This window comes from Pelecanus crispus, chromosome 10 (assembly GCF_030463565.1).
Source record: "Pelecanus crispus isolate bPelCri1 chromosome 10, bPelCri1.pri, whole genome shotgun sequence".
Classification (NCBI taxonomy): domain Eukaryota; kingdom Metazoa; phylum Chordata; class Aves; order Pelecaniformes; family Pelecanidae; genus Pelecanus; species Pelecanus crispus.
This window is the reverse complement of record NC_134652.1, coordinates 39,932,590-39,952,222: the sequence shown is the minus strand read 5'-3', so window position 1 is coordinate 39,952,222 and position 19,633 is coordinate 39,932,590. Positions and strand designations below refer to the sequence as shown.

The window sequence follows — 19,633 nt, the reverse complement described above, 5'->3', positions numbered from 1 at the left end:
ACCCCTTATAGACTTTCACCAATTTAAGCAGTACTGAAACATTCAGGCAAAGAGGGGGACACTAACTCCACTGCGTACGTATTTCCAACTCGGACAGGAGGATGCTTGATCTCCCATTTTACCTAAAGGACTTTCTCAGGTTTTTAAGAGTCGTGATTTTCAAAGCATCTCTGCAGCTACAAGATCCCTACTGTATCCAGCAAGCATAAACTACAGCTGACTGGCTTTATTTGCATTACATTTGGTTTATCTACACCTTCGCTAAGTGCTTGGCTATCGCCTTGATGTGCTGTTGCCTGAGTCATATGGCGATTGATTTCTTCTATTCATCAGAAATGTTACCCACCAAGAAAGTTATTTTCTTCATTTAGCCTGCGGACTACAAGAGCACTAATGAATTCCCCTCACCGGGTAGATCTTTGCACACAATTGACATCAAATAGGCAGTTTAAATAGTAACAAGCACTGACAGATCCCAGGGATCCACTTACGCTGGGGGCAGGGAGCAATGGCTTCAGATTTTCGTCACATCCATGTCACCAGTTATTTACTCTTTTGCTCCTGAATCTGAATGATCCTCTGGGGCTGTTAAGCCGTAAAGCCAACAGCATTTCAACATTCCCAGAGCCTAGCTGATACTGGAAAAAAATCCATATACATCACCAATATTAAGGCTTCATTGTTTTCTATCCTAATAAAAGTCCATCTCGTAGTATATTTATGTTAACGCAGTACTCCTGTATGCATGGATAAGTACATATGTGCACATACACAATTGTCTCTATATATATGTCTCTTGAACCTAGGATATTGCATTTAACACAAAGTATGTGTATATTTACAAGACTCCAGGTTTCATTTTTGGTCAACCCAGACAGCTACATCATGATTTCTCCTATTTGTTCAGACCACCCACCACCATCATCACCTCACAGAATATTAAATAAGTGAACAAAATGAGCTGGCCTGGCCGGGTAGTTTTCAAATTCACTTCAGGTCTATGTCACAGAGCCGGTCGACAGCTTTCCTGACACAGTTTGTGTGTTTAACGGGAAACACCTCCAACAAATACGCTCACAAACTGAATCAAAGAGGGGAATTTTGGAAAAAGAAACACAGCTCCAGGCAGGAAAAGTGTTGCAGTACGACAAGGGGTTTTTTTTGAGTGATATCCTACTTCAAGATCGCTCCTAACAAACAAGCACCAAGTACAGTCCAAATATCCCAACTCTACTTTGCAATTTTGAAGTCTGGGAGCCCATTTTCTACTTTGAAACCAGGCACCAGTGCTCAAGTTTGGCTATACGTGCTCAGGCAGTAGTTTCCAAGGAAACCAGTGACTGCATGAACATTGCAAAATGCAAGTCCTGTGCTCGCTGTTTCACAAGTACACTGTAGCTATCTCCGTGACACAAACCCTTCCAGGTAGCTGCTTTACCACTGTTTCTAAAAAGACCTGAAAACAATTTCAGATGTTTAGGATGTCAGCATACGCAGTACATAGCCAAGCAACGTGCACACTTGCAACCAAACCACTTTCTGCAGATGTTGAGAGAAGGAGAAAGGAATTATTTGAGTTGTTTTAGGCTCCAGTGTAGCAAATACTTTTGGTTTTTCCTGTTCTATCAGCCCCTCAAAACAAAGACAAGCTACACAAAACCGTGCATGTCAGGGACTTCTCTGCCTGCACGTACCCCCTAGAAATGGCAAAACAGCAGATACAAACAATTTATACACATATTTATCCTTTAGCCTGCTAAAAATGCAAGTATTTTGGCACCATGAAAAGCCAAAAGAGAAGCAATAGCCGCAGCACAGGCAGTAAGGATTATCAGTTCTGGCAGCAAGCGGCATTTAAACCACTGCCATCTCCAGTTCAAAAAGCACAGCTTTCCAGGACCCCTTACCTTAAAATAAAGTTCGTATCCAGTGACTTCTGAAATCTTAGCATCCCACAGTATCTATCCCAAGCAGGATAACCAAAGAAACAGGTACGTATCATATCACTGTGTCCTTTTCAACTCTCTAAAGGAACATGTTTTTCCCCTAGCCTCATATTTTGCATCTGCTGCTCAGGGAGACGGCGTTTAGTAAAGGCACGGAGTCCACTCACCTTCCCAGCGCGTCTGCAACGCGGGTCGCTGCGAGCCGCTGGCTAGTCTGAATTTTGCGCTACTACGTACGTTTTTGCTCAGTACCAGCGCTCTGATCTGGGGTTTTTTTTTGATTCATTTCAGACATGTAAGACTCATGCTGTGTTTAGGCACACGGGATGCTAAAGCTCAGGACTACTTTCACAGCGAGTCTGGAGAGAAGGCATTCGTGTCCACAGTCTGTGACCTCATTTTCTGTTGATGTACTTTAAAACTATCCACCTACAGCATTCACCCAGTAATAGAGATAAGAGGAAAAAGGATAATTCTGTAGAAAATGAATTTATGGAGATGTATTACAATTAAAGAAATATTTTCTATGTTAACATCCACCTTCATTTAAGTGCTATTAGCTTGCTTAAAACTACCGTACTTGCTGAATACTTTTGTTTTGCACATAACCGCCATAAAGATTTCAAGGTAGTTTCTGAACAAAACTACTTTGGTTTAAAATGTAGCGTAGTTAACGCTACACTGCTAAAACGAGTATCAGAAAGCAGCAGAAATTCTGAGAAGTATGTGTTGCTTATTGCTACTAAGGAGAACTAAAAATAATTGAAATTGCAGCAACGTTTAATCTTGCCGTCACTCGACAAAGCAAGAATCAGACAGAAAATGACAAAACAAATATGTGGCTTTAATAGCTTTGTCCGGCGAATTGGTTTTTTTACCTTCCTTTGAATAAAACACCACCTCTCTTCCTTAGAGTTTACATTCAGCATAAACATTACCTGACTAAACAAGCGTACTTCAAAGACGACCCAGAACGCTACTTGCCAATGGAGGAAAATCTTTGCCCTCTGCATAGTAACTAAATACAATATAGTTATTCCTTACCACCACTAGCAACCAAAGCCTCAGAAAGCTGAATTATCCCAAGAGCCAAACTACCAGCAATCTCGCACTCGCCACTTCACAACGCATTAAGCAGCACAGACTCCGAGGCGTGAGTCACGCGTGTGCCTCTTGCGTAGAGGAAAGCCCCATCCACCACCGCCGCCACTGCCAAGCCAGACCTGTCAAAACAGAGTAAAATAACGTTTGACTGACTTGCATTTGCCGCTATCCTTGACACACTGCATGTTAAAACTCCTGTCAGGAAGGATATCATCCTTCCGAATAAAACTTCATCCCCGCGAAGCGCGAGGAGGCTCTGCTCTCAGCACTGCTGTGCGAACAGAAGCAGAGCAAGTTGGGCGTTTGGGGAGTCAAGAGAGGAGATGGCTCATGAGGCAATTCTGCCGAGCTGCCTTGGCCAGCCATAGAGATGAGAGAAGTTTAGGACTGGACTGCTGGGTAGGCACCAAGTCCCACGTACCCAGATTCGGCAGCACTTGCTACAGGAGTGGGCTGTCCTTCACAGCATCCAAGAGCTTGTCCATGCAAATCAGCCAGCTGAAGCCAAACGCAAAAACCACGATAGGGTTTGAGTGGCCCCGCACCGCGAGAACAGCAGGAGAAAAGTCGACCCATCCCCTTGATAGCTGCCAAGGCAAGGGGAAAGCTAATCAGCGTGGGCCTAAGGGAGATCATTCCCCAAGGCAATGCTCTTGGCCACATCTCGTATGGGTGGGCACGTCATCCTTTCTCACAGACCTCCTGCCAGTGGTGAGACACCGCCCCATCGCCACTCGACACATATATTAAAGTCCTAACCCTAAAGTCCTAACGCCCTAAATCCTGCATACTGAAAAAAAACCCTACTGACATTAATGGCTGTTTAATCAAGAATTGGCAGATCTTTCCAGGCACATAAATTCTTCTTCAGAATCAGGTTAAACTACATTCAGATGGATTCAATGTTCTATCACGCAGCACATAAAAGCAACCACAGCAGTTAACTACTCTCAAACAAATGATAAACGCATTTCAATCAGTTGTTGGACACATCATACCAAATTACATCTTGATAGCAAAAAAAAAAAATTAAGATTGCACCCCTGCATCCATCACTGCTGACTGCTTTTGATATGATGTTTCCTGCAGCGTGACACCAGAACCAGAACGTTAACAGGACTAAAGAAGCCACCATCCCTCGTCTGATTTCACAGCTCCTGTCCCACATTTCAGGAAGCAATCACGGCGGGAGCATTGTCTCAGTTCCTGATCACAGGTCCCTCAATCATCTCAGCCATCCGTCTCCAACAGTTAAATTACGTTGCAACCATCCTCCAAATTATTTGAGAAAGAGTGGGGTTTGAGAAAAGGGGTTAGGTTTTCGGTTGGTTTTGATTTTTTTAGAACTATAGTTTGAGAGTTTTAATTAATGGATAGCTCCTGGGTACTGCAGCGTACATACCATTTATAAATACCAGCAGATAATTTTATGCAAACACTCTAAATACAAAGTGCTTTTCAAATATTTCTGGGGGTTTTATTACTATTATGATCACTTAAAAATACGCCTCTAGTCCACAGAAGATGTGCACATTCGCCTTCAAAGAACCAATTTGGCCGTTGAAGGGATTTTGTTAAATCTCTTGTATGTATGCTGTACCTTCCCTAAGGCTATGCAACCAAGTTGTTTTTTTTTTTTTTAAACCAGAACTCTTAAATACGACTCACAGGCTGCTCCTTCCCCCCAAAACAAATCTCTGGGATTTTGGCAGATTCCCCAACTTTACATTCCAAGTGTTCCTAAGCACGTTAACTCAGAAAAAAAAAAAAAAAAGGTCATTTTTCATCTTACTCAACATTTTCTATAAATGACACAGCATTTTGCCATTATCTCAGTTAGCGACAGGGCATACACCACCTCTGACAAGAGAAGCTCAAGTCCTATACATTTCTTCATGCTCATAAGCTCTCCGCTTTGTTCTACGTTTTCCTTCTACATATTTTTTCCCCCCTTCTGGAAAACAAAATATGCTGATTACACAGTCTTCCAAAAAAGCATACAGCTGTTGCCAATCACCAAACGAAACAGCCTTTTAAAATTAAAGTCCTGGGTATTTTCCCATGGCAAGTACAAAATAGCGAAAGCAAAGAGACAAAGAGTTACAGCTTCCTAGTTAAAAAGGCTATTCTTTGGCCCGCAGCTCTGAAAAATCTGAATTGGAATAACAGTTGGTACAAACTTGCTCTTGCAGTATTCTTTTCATGCTGACAGGCTGTTAGCAGCCAGGATATATCCTGCAAGAGGTCAAAGGTGCGGAAAAACAAACAGAGCAGCAGTTTTGGAAGATGAAGAGGAGAGAAGGATTTGTCAGGGCATCTTTCTACCATGGAAAACCATCCAGCTTTCTCCACAGTCTGTGCCCACTTACTCCGGTCTCTTCTTGCAAGTTATTTCCTTTGGGGACAGAAAGAAAAAGCTACTTATTTTAGACAACTGGCTTCTAGTTACTTGAATACGAACACCGATAAAGATGCCAATGCCTGACTTCTCTCACTGGTCTCATAACTTGGAAGAAAATGGCTGGATGTGTCCCTCCACGGATTTTAGCTATAAACTCCTCATGTGAACCCACAAAGTCCCATTTCACATTTAAAAAAAAAAAAATGTTTAGAGGCAAAATGAGCCCAACCCTGCAACAGCTCCTAAAACTCTTAACACTCTGAAACGGGTATTTTTTTTTAAACTATATGCATCTTAAGGGGTGGGGTCTGTGTGCAAGGTACGATTTTGCAGGAAATTTAATGGTACTTTTTCCATATGAGGCAATTAAATTCACTTTCACGCTTAAAAGCCATTCCAGAGTTTAACCATTTTGTAACCCAGAATCTTTGACGTGGAATCACAGCAGCTGCCATAGACACTTCACCGCAGAGTCAGACCCACAGGTATCAGAAGTCTACCGCAGCCCTCATGATCGCTCCTCCTTGTTTCTAACAGACTTTCTACTACTACTACAGATCCTACCAATTTCCAGCCACCTTAGGTGCTCCACCAAATGACGGAAGATTTCCTGCGTGTCCTCTTGGTGCTCCTACTTCTGTATAATCATAATGCTGGAGAACAGGCTGATACTTTGGTGGCTTGTCAAAACCAAAGGTTGGATGCCATCACCTCAGGAGTCACCGAGGTTCAGCATGACCGGGGCAAAAAAAGTCGACACTTCTTTGCGTATTTTTTGTAGTTCCTGTTCTGCTTTTAGGTCCTCTCCACCTTAACCTCCGGTACTACCACAAACAGTTATCCTGAACATCAAAATGTCATCAAGATTGCGTCACGTTTGTTTAATCAAGACAAGGACCTCCCCTCAACCACACAGGAGCACATGTTTGTGACTGCACGTAGAAAAGCATAAGAAAAATCAAAATTTAGGTATTAATGATCCCAAATAAACTAAAGCAGTTGAGCTTCCTTGCTCAGTCTCCCAGATACATCCACCACTAACAGAGCGGGTCATCTGGATTGTATTTTAATCTTGAGAACTACAGGTAAGAAAAATACACGGCTAAATAAAGGATGTCTTCCTTTATTTAGGTAGCCGTATCTTCCTTTCCATTGGGATGCTCAAATTAAAAGTGCTCATCAGTGCAATTACGGATTTAAGAAAGAAAGGTGCCTTCCAACCCAAAGCATTCTATGATTTAGGCAAGCACCCAAGATGACCATCTATCCCCAGAAGACACCATGTTGCCTCATGTTGCCCACCCTTGGGCACGAGGCTTTGAGGGCTTCTCGTCACCGTAACGTGACGGCTCAAAGAGAAGAGCGAACGCTTCCTGGAGCAACCTGCGCTCCTGAAGCTGTGAGCAAGTGCTCTTCCACCTCAGTGATTAAGATCCGAAGCTGCAAGTTGACTTAAATATTGAGGATAGTATTGAAGAGTATTGACCACGGAAGGCCAACGTGAAATACTCCCTCAGGCAGGCGGTATGCGTTACACCCCACGTGAGACTACGGCAAGGCATTTATGCAACGAGCAATTAAAATTCAAGCTGGAAAACGTTAATTCAAAGCTTTGTCAAGCTTCCGATGTATTTCACCGTACACCCCAGAGGCTCCAGGCTCGTTCTGCTGAAACCTGAAGCGGTTCCCCAAGGCCTGGGGGGGGCTCGATGCACACTCTGAGAGCACCGAAGGGTGTGGGCAGACACGCACCCCTGACAGAAAAATAAACATTTAGGACAGCGTATCGCATCCGAACGGTTTAATTGAGGAAATTGATGCCTCTGGGCCGCCTTATCCCACCTTAGAGGTTTGCCAGACCCACCGGCCTGCCCGCACCTCCGCCCGCGTCCCCCCCACCTCACAGAGCGTGGTCTCTGCTTTTGGGGGTGTTTCTTGTTTGGTTTGGGGGGGGGGTGGTTTTTTTTTTTTTGGTCCACCACAATTTCTCCCCACCGCCCTTTTGAATCCGGAGCCGCGGCCGTTCGCCTTAAAAGGGCAAAATATCTGTGGAGAAACGGCGGCGGGAACGGGGCGGGGGAGGCAGGCAGGGTAGCCGGCCGCCGCCGCCCCGCCACAGGGCAGCCGGGCCGGGCCGGGGCTGCTGAGGCGGCGGGGCCGGCCCATGGCTGCCGCCCTCCCCGGGCGGGCGGCCCCGGCGCGGCGGTTGCCAGGAAACGGCGGGGCCCCGCCATGGCGGCGGGAAGGGACGAGGCAGCGCGGGCAGGGCCGGGCCAGCGGCACCGCCCGGCCCTCAGCCCCGGCCTGCAACCTCCCGGGGGGGGGGGGGCGAGCGAGTCGCGGCGGCGGGCTGGCAGCTGCCGCTCCGACCCCCCCGGCCGCGGCCATGGGGAGCACCTGGGCATCGCAGCTGCCCCGCAGCACCGGCGCCATCCGCCCCGCTGCTGGAGTCCGCCCGGGGCTGCGGGGGACACAGCCTCGAGGGGCCCGCCCGCCATGTGCCCTACCGAGCGGCTGGGGGGGGGGGGGGTGACCTGCACCCCAAAGCCCACCCAAAACAAGAACAACCCCAACTACTAGCATGGCTCGAACGGTCCTCCACGACCCCAGCGCTCCCGTTTAATTCAGCAAGGAAGATGTCGGCCGCACAGGGGATGCGAATTTGCCCACCGACCGGCAGTGCGGCCGCGGGGCACGGCCCGGCAGCCGCGGGCAGGGGGCAACGAGCCCCGGGCCGGCCCCCGCCGCCCTCCATCGTGCTTGCACATGAAGCCAGGCGCTTCAGCAGCGGATAATCCTTTCCTCCTCTTCTTTCTTTTTTTTTTTTTTCCCCCCTTAAGTAGTGCTGAACTACATGCATTGAGATTTATTGGCTAGGAAAAGATACTAAGGCGGCGGGGGGGAGTGATCCCGCTCCTGCGAGGTCTCCTTTTTCTCCATTAAATCGCTGTAACGTGCCTAGTCTGCGGCAAGTGCGAAACCAGGGCAGAGCATCTCCCCGGCGCGCTGGGAGCCGAGGTTCCCCGCAACTTTCCCCTCCCGCCGCCCCCCCCCGCCCCCGCACACCCTCCGCCGGGCCAGGGCACTGCAACCAGCCCCCCGCCTCCCAAAACACCAGCACCCACCGGGCGAGGGAGGCCGAGGAGGCTGCCGGGGCCCCGGGCACCGCACCCCGCCCCGCTCCAAGTTAGGCTGCCCGCCCCGCTGGGGCTCGCTCCCGGCAGGACCCCGCTGCTCGCCGGCGGGGAGGGACCCCCGGGTTTCTGCCCTCCCCTCCCGCAGCGGTGCAGCCCCCGAGACCGCCGTGGGCTCCGCTTCAACCCCGCCGGCAGCAGCGGCTCCCCCGCCCCTTCCCGAGCCGGCCGCCGTGCCTCCCCCGGCGGGATGGGGGGGACCGGGTCCGAACGGAGCCCGGCCGGGGGAGCGCGGCTCTCCCCGCACCTCGGGGCTCCCTGCTGTCACAACCCCCCCCCCCTCAAGCCCCCCCAAGCCCCGAGCTCGCAACTTTCGGACCCCGCTTAACCGCGGGGCCACCCGGGAGGGTGCGGGGGCGGGCGGGCAGCCGGGGCGGCCGCGCTTCGGGGCTCGGCTCCCCGGGCCCCCCTCGGCGGGCGGCGGCAGCGAGGCCGGGGGATGGCGGGGAAGAGGCGGCCGCGGCCGCCCCGCAGGCAGCGAAGGGAGAAGGGGGCGAGGGGGGCTGAGGGCGGCGGAGGGTGGGGGGAGGCACGGAGCGCTCCGCTCCCCGCCGCCGGCGGGTACCCGGGGTGACACCCCCCACCCCCGCCCCGCTTACTGTGGGCTTTTGGGGTAGAAGGGGAGGGTGACGTGGCTGAGATCCTGGATGTCGAAGGCGGTGGGCTCGGCCGAGATCGCCTGCCGCTTGGTCCTCTGCTCCCCCTGCAAGGTGCCGGCGCTCTGCTGCTGCGCCTGCTGGGTGGCGGGCCGGATCACGGAGCGGTACTTGTCCAGCTCGTTCTGCAGCTTCTGGATCAGTTCGTCCTTCTGGTCCAACTCCAGCTCCAGCTCGTCGATGAGCGCATCCCGCTGCCGCAGCTCCTCGATCTTCTCCTGCAGCGCGTACTGTAAATCCCGCAAAGTGCCCATGGTCCTGCCGCTTCGCTCGCCCTTCGCCTTGCCGGGCAACTTTCCCCCCCCGGGCCGCCTCCCCGCACTTGGGCCAACTTCGCCGGCTCCTCCGGCCCGGCCCGGCGCGGCCCCGCTGCCCGCCGGGGCCCCGCCGCCGGACCCCCGCCGCCGGCACCGCGCTCCGGAGCCGGGTTGGTAGGGGCGATTTCGATCCGGCTGCGTCAGGCTCGGCTGGAGAGGGAGGCACACACGCACCGACACACACACACACCCCCCCCCAGGCCGAGGGGAGGGAAGGAGGGAAGGCGGCGAGGATGCACATGCACTCCCCGCTCCCTCCCCCCCGGCCCCCCGGCTCCCCGCGCCGCCCACGCCGCCGGCCGGCGGGCTCTCCCGGCGGGGGATGCGGGCAAGGGGCCGGCCGCCGGCTCCCCCCGGGGCTGCGGGAGGGCTCCGCCGCCGGCAGCCTGTGGCCGGCCCTCCCCTCCCGTCCTTTTGCAGGAGGAGGCCATCAAACAGGTCCGAACCCCGGGAGATGGCTGCACAGACCTGCCCTCTCCGTCCCGCTTTCGGCGTGTCCCCTGGTCCTCTCCCTTCCCACCCTCCGCTCCAATCAAGGGTGCTGCTTTTTCCCTACAGAACTTGCCCGGCTTACCTCCCATTTACTTTTTGTTTTGTGGTTTGTTTTTTTTCTTTTTTAACCCAGCCAATTTTTGTTGTCTTCGCCGAGCGAAAGCACAAGCCTGGCATGGCTCCTGCTCGGTCTCAGCAAGCTTTGGGCTCCAAAAACCCAGATTTTCACATGAATATCGGTCAAGTATGTCTGCACTGGAAAAGCCTGAAGGCAGTGCATATGGGTCTTCAAGCACTAAAAAAAAAAAAAAAAGCCCAACCTAACTTGAAATACGGGAAATAGACTTTCTGTGTAGCCCAAATGCCCACATGAAAGCATAAGCTAGTTCCTCCCGTACCAGACGCGACAGGATTTTCCCAGCGTGCGAGCGTGATGCCTCACGCGCTAGGATTTTCTGCATGCCGACAAACCGCTATGTGCCGGTTCTACCTATGCCATGCAGTCCGCAGGTCCGCAGCACAAAAATAACAAAATAAAATAAATGAGCCGCATCGGCTGAGCCCTCGGTGCCAAATGGCTCCGTTTTCTTTTGTCTTGCCCGTGTTTGCAGGCGCAGAAGGGACAGCGATGTACGCCGTGAGGACGCAGCTCCTGAGCTCGGCCCTCCGGGGCAGAAAGAGGGATCTGTGGGGCAAGAGAAGAGCTGGTTTGAGGGTTTCCCCATAAGATTTCACAGTCTGGAGGAGTCAGGGGTAAAAAACCCCACAGCCCAGCTAGGCACAGGTGCCCTGCAAGAGCTTCTGCAGCGCTGGGGGCACCAGCACGGTTTCATGCTCGGAGGTTTTCAGGGCAGCAGAAAGCAACTGCTTCAGTTCCCCTCTGAGAGTTTGATCTGGGGAGGAGAGAAGTAAGATGCAGCTACGTTTTTTGGAGGTGGGTGGTAGCTGCGTGTTTGTACCTGCTGTTAGCAGTGTGTCTAGACCTCCTATTTGGCCATGAGCTGGAAATGAGAGACATCCAGACAGATATCGTGTTTATGGGGTTGAGCTTTTTTGCTTGGTGGTTTTTTGTTTGGTTTTTTTTTTTTTTACTGTTACATACTGGCACTTGGCTGAGTCCAAAGTTCTGGCTTTCAACCTGCAGATGGTCTTTATAAAATAACTTAAAAAAAAAAAAAAAAGGGAACAGATGAGGAGTTACAACTGCTCCCTGCTCAACACTGTTGTTTGAAAGGGCCTGGCCTCTGTTCATAAGCGTGAGGCTTTGCAGGTTCTTCAATGTATTTGATACCTCCTGCCTTTTTTGAGATGCACGTGAAAAAAAAAAAAAAGGGTTATGTAAAACGCTTCAGTTTTCAGTCCCCTTGATGCATATGTGCCAGGCACAAAAGCAAAGTCCCCTGGTTGTTTTCACAGGTTGCCAAAGTGCTTTAAGTTCAGACAGCATTTTTTACTCTATATTCCCTCCATTTCAGTCTTGCATAACTCACTAGGAACACAAGTACCAAATGTCTTCTGAACATTTCCATTTTAAAGATGACCGGCGTTAAATAGATGCACTCCCACTGCCTACAAACTAGAAATCAATGATAAATAAAATATTTTAATAGCATTCGGCCGACATGCTTAAAGTTTTACTGGTTTTCTCCCTACAGAAGTGATGCTAACTTCTGGACGAGGGAGACGGCGATACGGTTAACTGAAGCCCACCAGGCTTTAAAAGAATAACAGCCCGGGGTGGGAAACGTGCATAATTTCTCGATGACAAGCGGTGAAGTCACACTACTTGGTTTCTATTAGAGGTGCACAGCCTGGGACTGAGACAACAGTACCTAGATCAGAAAGGATCTGGAGAAAACCATGAGAAATTACAGGAGATAAAACTGGTGAGGAATTTAGCTGAGTATATCTAAAGAAAATATTTATTTACAGGTGGGAAGCAGATTTTCATAAGACCTACGAGGTCTGAAGAGAGATTTTATGGCTCAATTTTAGATTTGGGACTATAATCAGCTGTCAAGTCTAAGGCTGGTCTTCCCTTGACTTATGGATGAGGCCAAAGCAGCCCAAAGGGCTTCACAACCTGACAGCTGAGTTCTGCCGCGGGAAGGCAGCCAGCAGTTGCCTATTTTCGACTGTTCCCTAAACCATCGGGCGAGTGCAGATCTCCTCCTTGCGGTTCATACTTCAGGCTTTCCTGGTACCGGCTGGTGTGTAATCTCAGGGAGCCCAGGGTACCGCCCCACTCCGATAAAAATAAATCCTCTGATCCCAGTCTTTTCTACTTAAAGTTCCCAATAAAAAAATCTCAGACTCTCAGAGCAGCTGCTTTGTCTTCTTGAGCCAGTGAACGGAAAGAAACGGCTTTAGGGAGAAGAATGGCAGGAATGCACCAACTGGCTTGGGTTTCGGGAGGACGGGGCGAAGCTGCCTGCGGTTTGTTAAGGGAGCCTTTGGCTACGGTCGTCCCAAAGCCTTTTTCTGATCCGGCCACTGCGATACTGCACCTGGATGTCAACTAAGCAGGAAGCCAGAAAAAAGAGCATCTGCAGACGGCTTCCTCTCTGCCCCAAAACACCGCGTGCCGCGGCTTGCTGATGGGAATCACGCGAAACAGGGATGTTTCTTCTCTTCGAACAGGCTCTGATAGACTCACAGTATTTCCTCTCTGCACAGCTCCTAGGTTTTAATAGCTTTTGCTTCTAAACCTTTCAAGGATCATCTGTCACCAAATGCACCCACTCAGCTGCCATCTTCCAAGCTAAAAACATATTTGAAAGCTCCCTATTCTTCAAACACCTCCCCGGGCTCGCCAATCAAAGCTCAGGTAGCAAGCGGAATCGCTGACAGGCAAATGTCACCTTCCTGCAGCCGGCCAGGACAGCGCAGACAGAGAAGCTGGAGATGCATCACTGAGTACATACATAAACATTTTTCTCCTCCTGGAAACATTTGTTTTTTTCCCTGCCTAATCCACTCCACTGCCAATCCTTACCCTTCTCCCAGAGTATCTACAGGAGCAGATCAGCCTGTGGTAGAAAGTTGAACTGCTTGGATTTTGCGATGCATTGCTCTGCTGGTTTGGGGCTTTGTGCAGATTTGGGAAGGTGTGTGACCCACGGGACTCTACCTGCCGATGGCACACAGCCGGCTGCAAAGCCAAATGTGTTCCCTACGTGCATATTCACAGCAACACCTTCACAATGTGAAGAAGGAAAGACTAAAAATACAGGAAGATCTAGAGGAAAGCAGCACGTACGTGAGCTGAACTCTTGCAAAAAGCATGCTATAACCAACTCAAGTTGCAGCTCACCCTGGAGAGTCACCACGTCTCATCCATGGGATGCTACCCCCCTGCTATTCCACCACGCACCTAAAATTCATGCCAGTCCCTGAGGCAGAGGACAGAGTGCCACCTACTGAAACATGAACACATCTGACTCCCCCCCAGGGCACATTTGGCCATTCTTTTTGCCTTTTGACCCAAACAGAATGCCTCCAGTAGCTCCTTCTGGGACCACGGTGCCCTACAGATTTGCAGGGGGCAGCTGGAAAACAATTCAGCCCCCAAGGATGGGGATGAGGGTGGAAATACTGTGTCAAAGCAGCCTTGCCAAGAGCAAGGAGCAGGAATTGGCAGTGTTTGGGGAGTGCTTCAGCCCCATTTATCTCTGAAAATAAGTCCTATTGTCTCGTGACATTGGACATTCCCTCTTATTTTGGTCCAGTCTGAACCCTCTAAAAATTAAGCTGAAACCCCTGAAAGTTTGTTCCTCCTCACAGAAGGGATGGAGATATCCAGGGTTGGGCACTCTTGCAGTGAGTGCTGTCTTTTAAATCCCATTGATCAGCATTGAGTGCTGAAAGTCAAATCAACATCTCAACTAGATTATCTCAAGGATTTTCCTTTAGCATGTAGATTCTTTCCATTATCAGTAAGAAACACTGAGAAGTAGCTCTTGTGAAGAGCATGCAACCGCTGGGGCCTGCCCTAGGAAATCCTCCCAGAATGAGGATCATTTGGAGTAGACTGCACAAGAAAAAAAATACCCCAAGACCTATTAATGTTCCCAAAAAATGCTCACTGCAGGGACAAGGAAAATATAATAGCACTGCAAGTTGTAATACGCTTAGCTTTTTATATCACATTAGGGGCATACATAATAACACAACAATTAATGGTTGTGTCATGCAAGGCAAAAGGATGAGACGTTATGAGTGTATAATAGCACAGAATTATCCATGTAACATGGTGCTTTCAAGCCCTCCTCCCCTGGTGTGCACAAATGCATGTGCCAGAATCAGATTTAAGTTTCCTGTTCTCCTTCGTGGGTCCTTTGCCCAGAAAAATAGATGACACGAAGGACCTAACGCACTGGCAAGGTAAGAGAGAACCCTCCCCTCATTGTTTTTCCAGGCTGGAGGAAAGTCTGTACCTGTGGTTCGCGCCGGGTGGGCTGCAGAGCTGAAACAGTAGAAGAGTATCAGTCATCTTTATGAGAGCAACATAAAAATGGCGCAATAAATTATTCTCAATATCCAGAAGTTGAATACGCATTCAACAAGCCCTTCAAAGCTTTTTCCTTCCATTAGAGCAGCCAAAACAATCCCTCTGACTTCTTTTCCCCACTAACAAGACCCTGTTCACACCAGCCCTGCCTATGTGCCCACAGAAACCACAGATCCTCTGCCCTCCAAAAAGCATCTGGCACGCTTTAGTTGAGAGATGTCTTTCTAAGCCAGGCTTTTTCTCCCATGATCGCATGGAAAGTTGCATGTTCAACAGCTCACCCCATCAGATTGCTGCATGTGCTGGCAGTGGGTCTCCACAGCCCTTTGCTTCAGAGCTGGTTCAGCTGCTCACGAGTCCCTACAGAGTAGGAGGGGATGCTACGGGCTTCCTGGTAGCACCTTCTCATATCCTCAGCCCAAAATCTTCGGGGCTGGGCTTCCTCCAGGAAAGAGTAAACACATTTTCTGTGCACCCCTAGATGGGAGCTGCAAATAGCAGCAGATCTCCAGGCAGGTCAGGCATGGGAACCACCATCCGTGATCCCGATCCCTCCTGTCCATACGCACCTCAAGCAACTGGCTGATTTTTTCCCACCTACCAGAAAGGGCTGGACTGCCCGGCAAGGTCAGACACGAGCAGAGCTTAGCCACATCTTCCCGTGGGCTGAATTAAGCCAGAAGTGGCTTCAAAATGATTCAGCTGCCTTAAGAAGTCTCTTTAGGCTCATGTTAAGCAGCAACTTGTTCTAAAAACTGCCAACATAAATACTTAGTGCTGTTTTGCAGTTACTACAATTAGACACTGACTATGCCCCTGCTTTTCTCAGCAGTCCCAGGGCACTGACTATGTAGAGCAACAGCAGCATTTAGACAAGGAGAGCCCTGGAAATGTAGTTTTCTTTTGATTTCAGCCTTAAGCTACTGGCAAATGAACCCAGGGACCAATTAAACTAAATGTAAGGATGCAGATCTAGTCTTGGAGCCATCAGATACAGGATATAATGGAGGTGAAATTTGTAGAAAACATCAACTCAGTTGGCGTAGTTGAAAAAACAGATTCGTTCTGGCTCTCACGCACGTATCTGTGAGATTGGAAGAAGCTGAAATGTTAGAAGGAAGGTGGGAGCCATGTGTTGGATCTGAGGCCGCTGATTTTCATGGAGACACGGCTGGGATAGCCAGGTCAGCTTCCTTACACTTCTCGTCAACCAGTTTAACTGCTTGGGATAGCCCATGCTCATTGACCCTTTTCTCTTCACTATTCAACATAAATTCCTCCTCCCGCTGCATGATATCTCAGTGTCACGGTGAAGGGGTGGGAGAGCTCGGCGACTATTCGCCCATCAGCCCATGCAGCAAACAGCGTGGGGTTACAGCCCAAGGATGAAAACAGCCCAGCCTGATCATACAACAGGGACAACATCCTATTGCCAAAATTCTCTGCAGTTCATTCAGTCATTGAACGATCAACACGCGCAGGCTACCAAACGTTTGCCAAGCCTCACTTTTCAGAGGCAAGACCCTTACAAAGCCGTTGACACAGCCAGAAACCCCACCGCTGCCCAACACACACTGCGTGTCACCTTTGTACTGCACTGCTTAGGAAAGGCACTTGGGCGGAATATAGATCTGACTTTTCCATGTTACACGGTCCAGGCAATCAGGATCTCAAGAGGGTTTCAGGACATCTGGGGTCAAATCCCAGCTTTTTGCCTTTGCTTCTGACTTCATCTGCTCCTACTAACCTTTTCCCTGCGAGATCATCTCTTTGTTTGTCTTTATGTGGGACTCTAACTGGCAACAACAGCTTCTAGGGGCACATTTTGGAGTAGTGATTCTTGCGTTGGTATTCAGGAGTACACTGGTAAAAACTTGTGTGGACCAAAAGTGAGGTTTGTCTTGCGAGCCAGCCTGCAATTCTTCATGGTATACTTTTAAAACACTACACAGACGCAGCTCACCTCATCAGGTTGAGTAACTTGTTGGTAACACGCAGTTACATCTTTTCCTTTCTCCAACCTCCGTTGCCTTCTGCAACTTGCTGATTTTTTTTTAGTCACGGTTCGCTGGTTGCAAGAGGTGGAAAGCAAAGTACTCAGGAAGGTATGAACAGCAAGAGGCTTGTTTTCCCCCCAAGTTATTTTAATCGATAGCAGCTCATTTCTACAGCCTGATTTTGAAGCTGCTTGAGCCATTTCTTAACTTCCCGGCTTTACAGTAGCAAACCACTTGCCAGCCCCAAGCATTTGCAATTCCGGGTGCTCCTTCTCATCGCCCTTTTGGACCCTGCAGCGTTTCTTATCTCTCCTTGCCAGTAATACACCACTCACCTACCATAATTGCCTTGGTCTGTTGGGCTGATTTATCCAACCTTCAAAACAATTCATTTATATTTGAAATTGGATTAGAAATAAACAAGTATTCCGCTACTACCGATATGAAAATAACCAGTGTGTTACCATTATTTTATGATGAATGCATCGTGAACAAGTGTACCATCTCTTTATGTAATCAAATTACTTCCTCCGCTTATTAACAATTATTGTTTGACTGTTTCAGGTATTTATAACAATAAGCACGAAACACAGATTTTAAGCCTGTGTTTTACATGACTGGACAACAGACTGGTGTTTCTTGAAGATAAATATAAGTTGCACTGAAAGTCGCCTTCCTTTTTAGAAACGGGTTCACGCTAGAATTTATTCTTTTTCTGACATCTGCATGTCCTGAGCAACTAGAAAAAATTTACTGAAGTACCAGTCTTTAAGTATCTAGAAATGTTTATGACCACAATTCTAGCAATGCTAAACCCTTCCTTGCAGAAAACATTTCCAGTAAAGGTTTGTACTCAAAGATGATCCCCATGATCATTTAAGGCTCAGAATAAATGGCTGCGTCCCACAGAGGACCTGGCTCACTGAGGTACCAAGGAAATATCCATGAATCATCCGGGCGCAATCTGCAAACAGGGGCTCACATTGGGTTTCACAAAGGTTTTACAGCGCTCCACTGGCTTCTACAGCTATTTCTTATTTATGCTTGGGGAAACTTCATCAAGTTGGGCTCTCTGAGTGTGTAAAAATGTTTATGCTCACAGGTTTCTCTTTGTCAGTGTTTGCTTGAACTGATTGCTCCACTCATCAGAGCATTAGAGGCCAGCGTTTGCCTGATTTCCTAAGCATTGCCAACATCTTTCAACTGACTGCCCTGCTGTGCTGGGTGAATCAGGGGATGGGCAGCACTTTTATTCTCACCTTTGCACAATTTCTGCTTCAAATCAGCAGCTGAATGCCTGGGTAAGGTGCAGGGCTCCCTCCTCGCTCTCACTGCACAGCCACTACCCCACCTCGGAGGACGACATGCAACCCCATCTCCTCACAAGCCGCAGGCAAGTTGGGCTGTGTGAACCCAGGGCTGCGGTGCATTTTCTGACTCCGGCTCCATCTCCGGCTGGTTTTGCTCTGACCCTGACTCCTCTCTGTTTCATAGTATTAAAACATGCATTGAAACATGCTGGGAAGGTTCATCTATGCAACTCTTCTCCACCATGAAACATGGTGGGAAGGTTCGCCCCTGCTAATCTTTGATCTGGGTGGAGAACAGCACAGTTTTTCACTGCTGGGGAATTCTGACACTGACTCATGGTAGCTTCCTCAAGCCTAGAAGGAAAAATCCTTTGGAAGTGATGATGCTGAGAAGGCAACATGCACATTAGGTCTGCTTCTCTGCGCTCTAGAAAGAAAGATTTCTAGGTTGGTATTGACCTTTTATAGGCTACTTTGCTGCAAGAACTATTTCTGTTGAAGCTTTATCATCTCTGCTTTTACTTGAGCAGCTTGGCCCAAACAACAGGGCAATTTCTTTATACTCTTGTTTATGCAACCCGTATATGCAAAGCTCAGCATACAAACTCATCTTCAAAGCATCTGACATGCTGTGAAAGGGTCTCATGTTGTTAGAACAGGAAGGATTGATACTGGTACGCAGCGTAAAAACCTGCATTGTGGCAGACAGGAAGGCAATGTATTTTATACTTCTGCTCCCTGGAACAAGAGTGCAAATTCCCAACCCGCTTCAGAAATCCCCCTGCTCCTTTACAGATACACAAATGTCAATTTGTTTTTTTATAAACCCGCTCTTTTCCTTTTTCTTTTTTGCTTAAAAGCCACGACTATCAGCAAAACGACTGTTTTCAGCTCGTGATTTGGGCATGACATAGCATGAAGCACCATGTGCCACCTCCCCACGCGGTGGGTGTTTGGCCCCGCTCTGTTCCCTTACATGGCCTGCAGCTCTGGCAGGCACAGCATTCTCCACATTCTTCCTTTTTTCCCCTGCTTTTTAATTCTCATTTCTTTTAGGAGGAGAAAACACAAAACACAAGGAGTAATGCCGCCCTCTACTGCCCTGCTCTCCCAGCTTGAGGTGCAACGGCTGCACACCTTCACACCAAATACTTGTTGAATCAACACCACCACAAAAAAACAACAAAACATAAAAAAAAACCCCAAACAAAATACTAAGGCCCCCAAAACACTCAATCAAAAGGCAATAGAGAAACCAAAATATGCCTGTGTTAAAAAACCCAAGAGAGACCATGGGGACCAAGAGTATGGCTCAAACTCAGCTTTAAGTTCCCACTGCTATATTAATATATTCTATTTCTCAGCAAAAGGGTAGGATTAATACTGCAAGTTTTTCTCGAGTTAGCTACTACAACTCTAAAGAAGCCAACATGTGGCATATTAAGGAGTATATTTATATAAAAGTGGGCATTTGTAAAACCAGACTACTCTCTCTCTGTCCCTTATAGCAGTCAAACTCACAGCCTTCTTTCTTCTTAATTTTCAGTTTACCGGATAACAAATTATTTCAGTGATGTAATAACGCTACCTGCAAGTCCCAGCAGACCAGACATCATATTTGAGGTGGGTTTTCTTTACCACACCTGTATGTGTTCCCCCTAAAGAGATGCAAAAGATAGATTCATTTGTTGAATGTTTGAATCGAT

General features: G+C 48.8%; 1 protein-coding gene across 2 annotated transcripts in view; it reads right to left on the bottom strand.

Annotated features, from left to right (window-relative positions):
• Positions 1–19,633, bottom strand: part of PRKG1 (protein kinase cGMP-dependent 1) — a 539,578-nt gene that overhangs the window by 493,146 nt on the left and 26,799 nt on the right. Inside the window, exon 1 of one of the 2 annotated variants that reach the window (XM_075717460.1) lies at positions 9,245–9,555. The exons of the other annotated variant lie outside the window; for it this stretch is intronic. Within the exon in view, the coding sequence (XP_075573575.1) occupies positions 9,245–9,555 (311 nt within the window). Of the gene's footprint in view, positions 1–9,244; positions 9,556–19,633 lie in introns of those variants that run through there. 2 annotated transcript variants of the gene reach the window in all.